Source organism: Lepidochelys kempii, chromosome 2 (genome assembly GCF_965140285.1).
Source record: "Lepidochelys kempii isolate rLepKem1 chromosome 2, rLepKem1.hap1, whole genome shotgun sequence".
NCBI lineage: Eukaryota > Metazoa > Chordata > Testudines > Cheloniidae > Lepidochelys > Lepidochelys kempii.
The window spans coordinates 187,423,681-187,432,762 of NC_136381.1; the positions used below are offsets into that span (position 1 = coordinate 187,423,681).

General features: G+C 44.7%; 1 protein-coding gene and 2 non-coding genes across 3 annotated transcripts; all 3 read left to right on the forward strand.

Annotated features, from left to right (window-relative positions):
* The first annotated feature begins 123 nt into the window (after positions 1–123).
* RPSA (ribosomal protein SA) lies at positions 124–8,751 on the forward strand. The gene is made up of 7 exons (XM_073333101.2): positions 124–229; positions 3,007–3,175; positions 4,547–4,665; positions 6,276–6,521; positions 7,567–7,695; positions 7,903–8,095; positions 8,609–8,751. Exons 2-7 carry the CDS (start codon positions 3,043–3,045, stop codon positions 8,701–8,703), a joined length of 915 nt encoding a protein of 304 aa, XP_073189202.1. The 5' UTR covers positions 124–229; positions 3,007–3,042; the 3' UTR covers positions 8,704–8,751.
* LOC140907990 (small nucleolar RNA SNORA62/SNORA6 family) lies at positions 4,309–4,468 on the forward strand. Its single transcript, XR_012157701.1, has one exon. It is a non-coding gene; the product is annotated as a small nucleolar RNA SNORA62/SNORA6 family (small nucleolar RNA).
* Positions 6,720–6,879, forward strand: LOC140907989 (small nucleolar RNA SNORA62/SNORA6 family). Its single transcript, XR_012157700.1, has one exon. It is a non-coding gene; the product is annotated as a small nucleolar RNA SNORA62/SNORA6 family (small nucleolar RNA).
* Positions 8,752–9,082: the final 331 nt, after the last annotated feature.

Here is a 9,082-nt window from a genome sequence, read left to right on the forward strand (position 1 = left end):
TCTGCTGCCACCTGCCGGCCGCTGCCCACGTGACTGCTACTAAGCCCCCGGGCCTCCCTCCCTTCCCTTCCCTTAGGAACCAGGCCACCTTCACCCCCTTTGCCTCACTTCCGCTGACGTTGCTGCCGCTGATTGGCCGACGGGACTATATAAATGAACGTCACTGGCTGCGGCCTCCCTCTTTCGCTCGTTCAGCCTAGCGAGGTCCCCCATACGGCGTTGTCACCGGGTGAGGCTTGTGGAGGAGCAGTGGGGCGGGATCCGGCCTGGGGGACCGTCCGCACCGCGGGCTACGGATCGGGCAGCTTCTGGGGCAGTTTCGGGACCGGGCCGTGCGGGGGCGGGGCGGGCTCCGGCATGCTCCCCCTCCCCCTCCAGCTCGCCTGGGCCCGGCTCAGGCAGTCAAGGGCCTTTCGTGAACCCCGCCTGCAAAGCGGCTCCCGCCAAGCGAGCGGTGAGCGCGTGTCTCTCCCCCGCCCCCCCCCCCCCCGCCACTAGCGAGGTGGGGTTGGGCGTCGCTGCTGCTGCTGTTTCGGGGAGCGGCGGTTGCATGGTGCGCAGAGCCGCCGCGTGCCCCGTGCTGGGCGGGCGGGGGGGGGGTCGCTCCTTTTGGGTTAGCTCGGCCGTACTGCCTGTGGTTTAAGCAAAAGCCAAACCAGTGGCAGGGTTGCGGAGTGGGCCGGTTGCTTTTTTTTTTTTTTTTTGGGGTAGCCGTTTAACTGTGGGTTTTCAGTCACCCCTTCCTTACGTGACACCCCCCCCCCCCACGCTAGGGATTGTCGTGGGCATGTAGGGGCCTCAAGGAGTCGAGCCCCGTACTGTGGCAGGACCAAAGCTAGACCCCCTGGTTCTCTCGACAAATTTCTGGGTGGCTTCCGGATGTGGACGCCAACTCTTGCTTGTGGCTGCTCTCACCGTTTTTCCTAAAGTTAATTCTGCCCATACATCGTACGTGCAGTTCATAGTAATTTATTTATGTAGGGTGTTTTGCAAACACGATAAAAATAAGGTATTGTCCGTCTGTCTTGAGCCTAAACAGAATAGAAACACAAATAAAGTGCTTTGCGTGTTCTCATTTTTTTTGTTTCTTTTGCTTTTATGGTGGCTTTCTTTTTAGTAGGGCTGTCAAGCGATTAAAAAATTATTGCAGAGTTAATAGAATACCATTTATTTAAATGTTTTTGCATGTTTCTATATTTTCAAATATATTACAACACAGAGTACAAAGTGTACAGTGCTCACTTTATATTTATTTTTGATTCCATGTATTTTCACTCTAAACAAAAGAAATAGTATTTTTCAGTTCATCTCATACAAGTACTGTAGTGCAATCTCTTTATCATGAAAATTGAACTTACAAATGTAAAATTATGTACAAAAAAACTGCATTCAAAAATAAAACAATGTGAAAGTTGAGAGCCTGAGAGTCCACTCAGTCCTGCTTCTTGTTCACCCAATTGCTCAGATGAACATGTTCGTTTACATTTGCAGGAGATAATGCTGCCTGCTTCTTGTTTACAATGTCACCTGAAAGTGAGAACAGGCATTCGCATGGCGCTCTTGTAGCCGGTGTCACTAGATATACATGCCAGCTGCACTAAAGATTCACATGTCCCTTCATACTTCAACCACCATTCTAGGGGACATGTGTCCGTGCTGATGACAGGTTCTGCTCGATAAGGATCTTAAGCATAGTGGACTGATGAATGTTCTTTTTCATCATCTGTGTCAGGTGCCACCAGTAGAAGGTTGGGTTTTTTTGGTGGTTTGGGTTCTGTCGTTTCCACATTGGAGTGTTGCTCTTTTCAGACTTCTGAAAGCATGCTCCCTCTCAGATTTTGGAAGGCACTTCAGATTTCTTAAACCTTAGGTCGAGTGCTGTAGCTACTTTGGAAGTATCTTTGCATTTTGTCAGATCTGCAGTGAGTGTTCTTGAAATGAACAGCATATGCTGGGTCATCATCTGAGACTGCTAGAACATGAAATATATGATAGAATGCAGGTAAAACAGCAGAGGACATAGAATTCTCCCCCAAAGCGTTCAGTCACACATTTAATTTTTTTTAAAAATGCATTAATGAGCATGTCCCCTGGAATGGTGGTCTAAACATGAAGGAGCATACGAATGTTTAGCATACCTGGCAGGTAAATACCTTGCAATGCCAGCTACAAATGTGTGCTGCAAATGCCTGTTCTCACTTTCTGGTGACATTGTAAATAAGCGGGCAGCATTATCTCCTGTAAATGTAAACAAACTAGTTTGTCTTAGCAATTGGCTGAACAAGAATTAAGACTCAGTGGACTTATAGGCTCTGAAGTTTAATGAAAAATATACACTTACAGCACAGAATACAATATATGAAAATGTAGAATAACATCCAAAATATTTAATACATTTCAATTGGTATTCTATTGTTTAACAGTCCGATTAATCGACAGCCCTACTTTTTCGACTTGTTAGCTAGTAAGTCTACTGCTGTGAAATCATTTTTTCTTAGCAGCAGAGGTGATAGCTAGGTGGGAGGCAGTGAGAAGTGATTAACAAACATACAGATCACTTTTCACAGCAGACTTACTCAGCCCTGGTAAGCTGGGGAACAAATTAAGCCTTGGCTGGGGAGGTGGGCGTGGGGTTGGTGCTACAGCCCTTTGGCAGGGGGATGCAGCCAAAGCCTGCAACCCCATGGTTGGAGCTTGCTGCCTGACACCCCTGGGCTGAGCCCCATTGCACTTGGGAAGGTGGGGGACTCTGGCTGGCTCCAGGGAGGCAGGGCCCAACTCCTGGTGGTGGGCCTGGGGGAGGGGCTGTTGTCATGCACACCCTCCCCGGGGGGTGGGGGCTGTGGCTGCAAGAAAAGCCCATGATGGCTGCATGCGAGATATGCTGATCTAGACCATCCTTTACATGTTTGTACAAACTTTAAAGACCTCCGGTGACTAGGATTCCCCAATGTTCTGTTACTTCTGTGTAAGTTTGTGGTGGAGTGAACTGATTTGTTGTTCCAGGTTCCCTGCCGTTACTTTAAAAGGGGAACTTTCACAATGTCCGGAGGTCTCGATGTCCTGCAGATGAAGGAGGAGGATGTCCTCAAATTCCTTGCTGCAGGAACCCACTTGGGAGGCACCAATCTAGACTTTCAGATGGAACAGTATATCTACAAAAGGAAAAGTGATGGTATGTACTTGGCAGTGCTTTAGGATTTACAATGGATGTTTAGTAGCAGCAACTGGTAATGATGATTAACAGGGTTACATAAGAATGTCACCCATTCACAGCTAAGTTTTATCCTTGAAGAATCAACTCGGCAGAGCAGCTGGGTTCTATTTCTTCTTGTGCAACATTGAGTACCTGGAGCAGGGGTGGGCATACTACGGCCACATCCGGCCTGCCCCATCCCTGATCCCCCCCTGAATCCATTGGTCCCAGCCTGGAGCCCCCTCCCACACCCTGAACTCCTCATTTCTGGCCCCACCCCACCCCAATTTTGTGAGCATTCATGGCCCACCATACAATTTCCATACCCCAATGTGGCCCTTGGGCCAAAAAGTTTGCGCACCCCTGACCTACAGCCTCCTCACTGATATGTATATATGACTGAAAGCATATTTTAAAACTTGGGTTTGTACCTTTTCTGGCTTATGATGCACATAAACTTTCACAAACCTTTATTTCCTGCTTATGGTTTTACCTTAGAAATAGTCTAGTCTAACCGGATTATGCTGGAAGATACCTGGAAGGTCTTAGGGATGTTCAACAAAGGTGTCCTTTAGCCAAAATACTCATTAATACTGGAGTTAAATAGATGCCAACAAAAACAGTCTGACTTCATATCATGTCCCTTCTAAGTTCAGCTTTCACGATTTAGGTAGGTATGATGTCTCAATTCCAGGCCTCCACCTATACCTCAAAAAAGGGGCAAATAAAGACCCAAGTGTAGTTTTTTGTCTTTCAAATCACTTAGTAAATGCTATTGGTTTGTATCTTTTTTCCTTACTGTATTATCTCTCTACACAATGATGTGTCAAACGAGCAGGAATGGCTTGAATAGAGCTGGCCAAAAATAGGGGGGAAAGTGTTGTGCAGGATTTTTAAATTTGTAACTGGTTTTTGAAAATCAAAACTTTGAGGCTTTTATTGTCAGTTTTTCCCCCAGCTATAATATTGATCCAAAAATGCTTTTTGTCAAATGTTAAATCAATGACCGAACTGAAATTCAGAAAATTTCTACAGCTCTGGGTTTGAATAACAAAATTGTTTTGTGCATATGTGGTGGTCCATTGTTTTGTTTTTCCTCATTATAAGTCTGAACTGCACGCTGTTGAAGCTCAGAGATTAGGCCAGATTCTGACCAATGACCTCTTGAGTGTCGGAGGTGTGCTATAGTGAGTTGCATGGCAGGATATTCGCTAACACCAGGAGAGGTGTTCCCTCTGTGACTGGGGTTTGATAGTAATCGCTGCCACATGCCAATCTAGTTACACAAAAGTGCAGCTCCAATGAGAGCTTATACTTGTTGGTTATTGTGGATGCTGATGTTAACACTAGGTATTTACATCATCAATCTGAAGAGGACTTGGGAGAAGCTCCTATTGGCAGCCCGTGCCATCGTTGCCATTGAAAACCCAGCTGATGTGAGCGTCATCTCTTCCAGGAATACTGGACAGGTATGTTATTTACAGGGCATAAGGCCTGCTTTTGTAGAGTTGTGCTCACGGAACATATGTTGCATGCAGGGCTGCGAGGCTCAGTAAATGGGAAGCAGGCGACCCGAAATCTAATGCTTATTTTGGACACAGACTCTTAGCATTTGGGGCTTGGGAAGAATGTGTGAGTGTCCATTTCCAGCAAATTTCACACATACACAGAAGCTTCAAATCTGTATATTTTGCAGATACAAGTTGAATAGTTCATAGTGTGTTGGTCTGGTCTTTTAGAGCAAGTGTCTTGGATGTGAGGGCTAGGTGACAGTAATTAAGGTAATGACAGATTAGTGACTAAATCACTTGTTTTAGATGGGTTCTCATGCATTCTAATTATGCACATTTCTTTCTTCACTTCTTGTAATCTTGGGGAAAAACCAGCTCCTGCATTATACATCCTTTTTGGAGGCCCAGTATTGCTGCTGTCACTTTTCCAAAGTCCCTTGGGAATCCGTTAACATTGCATGTTGGTAGGGGTTGTTGCTGAATGAGATGGTATCTCTGGGTTTCCTGCGTTGCAGTGCTGTCACATTTCATTTTAGTAATAAACTCTTTATAAGACCTACTTTCATTCTCCAAATCTAGAGATGCTGCCATATGTGATACAGCAGGGAATTTACCCTTCAAATTAAGTCTAGCCTAGCCACTGTTAGCTTTTGCCTCTCTGCATTGGTAGAGATGGACCAAAGTGGGTTCAAATTCATAGTGCCATGATAAGTAGGTATTGTATAGGTCTACCAGATATAACCTGATGCTCTTGTGCTTATGAATGGATTTTGTTGTATACTTCAACTGCATCCTGTTAAAACTTGAGAGGTCACTGGCAAGAAACTAGAGTCAGCACCAAGTGCCAAAAGTGTGCTGCAGTGAAGCAGCATGTCAGGATCTTTGCTAACACCAGAACACGGTCTTTCCGTGACTGGAGTTTGATGGCAATCCCTGCCATGTGCCAGTTTAGTTGAGAAATCTGATAGGCTTAAAGAATTTTTCAGTAAATTAGACTTGGTCATATATTCCTGAGACATTGTCACAGGTAAATTTAACTGAGTTTTTAAACCTGTGATTAAAGTTTTGCTGCAGCCAGATATGGGAAGTTGAAATACTGTATAGAAATTTGGGGAGAAATATCTTGCTCTTTGTCTGTCTTCTGTTTCCTTACACCCTTCACCCTCACCTGGTATTTGTTACAAGAGGATCAGTGTAAATACAGAGGCAAGGTAAATGGTAAAGCTAGATTTAGTGACATTTAAGAGAAAAGACCTCTGGGGAGTCACATATGGTTAGGATTAGGAAGTGGTCCCTTGTTTTCCAGAGTCCTGAGCTGGCTGCTTATTTCACTGACAGATAAAGTTTTACTCCTTCTTTTCAGTCTTGCAGAACTGGGAATAACTGAATACAATTCCATTCTGTTTCATGCCAGAGCTGAGTTGCCAGAGGAGTTCACTCAGACAGTGGAAATTAAGATCGAAAGAGTGTCATTCAAAAATACATATCCTCTTTGGTTGCCACAGTGCCACGACAGAGATTGTCAATCCAGCTGTGTAATCCTGGTTTTGTTTTTACTCCCCTGGTAGCGTGCTGTTCTGAAGTTTGCTGCTGCCACTGGCTCTACACCAATTGCTGGACGTTTCACCCCTGGTACCTTCACAAATCAGATCCAGGCTGCCTTCCGTGAGCCACGCCTTTTGGTGGTTACAGATCCCCGGGCTGATCATCAGCCATTGACTGAGGCATCTTACGTTAACATCCCAACCATTGCTCTTTGCAACACAGACTCCCCGCTGCGCTATGTGGATATTGCTATCCCATGCAATAATAAGGTAATTGCTCTAGTATTCAGTGCTTTTCCCTTTGGCACTCACTCTAGATCCATGGTATGGAAACCTTAGTATGCACTCTTTCAAAACCCTATCTGCAGAGAAGGGCTAGAAAGTAGTGGCATATCTAATTTGGAAAAAAACCAGTTAAAGCCTTTGGCATGGGGCGGGGTGGGGAAGATGGTGTGAAGGAGGGATTGAACTGCACACTGTTAGAGCTTGGAGCTGAGGTCAGTTTCTGGCCAATGAACTCTCAAGTGTAGGACGTGTGCTACAGTAACCTCAGCAGGATTTTTCGCTAACGCCACAAGGGCCTTTGCAGTCCAATGAGTGGAGTTTGATAGTGATTCTTGCGACATTTCTTAAATGTGAGAGATAAAAGTGAAGCACCAAGATCAGTCTTCCAGCTGATGAAGAAATTGCTCTGGAAACATCTGCACTCCCTCTGGAACTACCCCAATGGTGAGACTGAAGGGAGCAGGAGCCTAGGATGTTTAGACCCTTACCTCTGAAATTTGTTCATATCTAAGTCAAAACTTGAACATATTCAGAATATGCTGTAACTTATGTCTGTTTGGTCAGGCTTTCTTAGCTATGTCAGTTCAGTTACCCCATAAACATACTACTCATGTCTGTTCTTAAAATCTTGATGTTTTTGGGGTGTCTGTGGGGTCTGACCCTCATAAGCCAAGAGGATGACTCTCACTGAGCCATGTACAGTCTACCCAGGTGTTAGTGATTGATCCATACTAATGTCTGCCATAAATAGTACAACTGTTTGTTTCTACATTCATGTGGTCTTTTCACTGTTGATCTGAAAAGTGAGCAGTGCCCAAAAGAGTTGCCTTTATCTTGCTTTGTGAAGGACCCTCAGGAAGGGTTTGAGGGAAAAATAAGCATTCGTCAGTTCCAAGAGCTTGTGCTTTTAAGCAGTTTGGACTTGGTATGTCCATTTTGTGCTCTTCCTTTATAGATTTCAGCTACGTATATCTTTTTTTTTTAAAGGACTGGTTTTGAACCAAAGGTTAGACACCAGTTTGTGTTTCAGGGGGCCCATTCAGTGGGTCTGATGTGGTGGATGCTTGCCCGTGAGGTCCTGCGTATGCGTGGCACCATCTCCCGTGAACACCCATGGGAGGTTATGCCTGACCTCTACTTCTACAGAGATCCTGAGGAGGTAAAAACTTCTGGATTGGGTTGGGAGTGTGCATGTAGGGGAGGGTATGGAAACAACCTTGCAGGTCACTTGAGGGCAGTTTCATCTGTAATACAATCACTAAAATAGTTAAAACCTCAATTTTAAATGGTCTTCAATCAGTGCAAGTTAACGAATATAGGAATGTACTCCCTCCCTCTGAGATTCTCACAATCTTGTGTCTGGTAGATTGAAAAGGAGGAGCAGGCTGCAGCTGAGAAGGCAGTTACCAAGGAGGAGTTCCAGGGTGAATGGACAGCCCCAGCACCTGAATTCACCGCTGCTGCGGCTGCTGCTGCTGCTCCTGCTCCTCAGCCTGAGGTTGCAGATTGGTCTGAGGGGGTGCAGGTACCATCTGTGCCTATCCAACCATTCCCAACTGGTGAGTTTTTTGAGAAATGTTTGAAGGAAGAGTTGATGGCAGATATAGAATTTCTTATGTGGGGGATTTTTTTTAAAGATCTGAGTTGGTGATAGTCAACTGTATGAAACTTTGGAGATGTACATAGAGCTCTGACTAGTGTTCGTATGCATTGAGTGAATTTCCTCAGATTTTCATTAGGTTTGGGTGCAGTTCCATAGTATTTGCTAAACATTTCCTGCAGATGTCCTCTGGCTAGCATGGCTGAGTATTGGGAAGTATTTTATATATTCATCTGGGAAATTTGTATAGATTTCCCTGTCTTAAGAGCCTAAACCTTTGGATCAGTGCTTTTTAGTGATCACAATTGTTTTCCAATGGGATACATGAACAGTCAACCACACTTTTGTTTCCATAAGTGTTCTTGCCTATTCAAATGCATGATTAGATATGCATGTGAAACTTGTTAATAATAGGTGCACAGAATGAGTACAATTGCTGTAGAAGTTCCTGATAGTCACTTTGTTATTTCAGAGGATTGGAGTGCCCAGCCTGCCACTGAAGACTGGTCTGCAGCTCCCACAGCACAGGCCACTGAGTGGGTTGGGACTGCCACTGAATGGTCTTAACTTCCGTACAAGTACAGTGAAAGAAGTAAATAAAAGATCTGTTTCTTACACCTTGCATTTCTGGTCCTCCTTTCTGGTATATTTATGTTGGTGTTTTCTGAAATCTCAATTTGTTACTTTCCAGTTAGTTTCTTTAGACATAGGCAAACTTGAGATGGGGCACTTGCCAAGATTTGGGATGCCCAAGATATAACCTATAATTTTCACTTTGTAAAGTCGTCTTTTGTGCTTTTTCAGACACAAATGCTTCACAGAGCACAATAGGAGCCACTCCAGGGAAAGCCAGGTAGTATAAAGAAATCTTGAGGCCTTAAGCACTCCCAAATCCTTTATGGCAAGAGAAGCCAACCCGTGAGACCACTTTTTCCCAAAGGGAAAG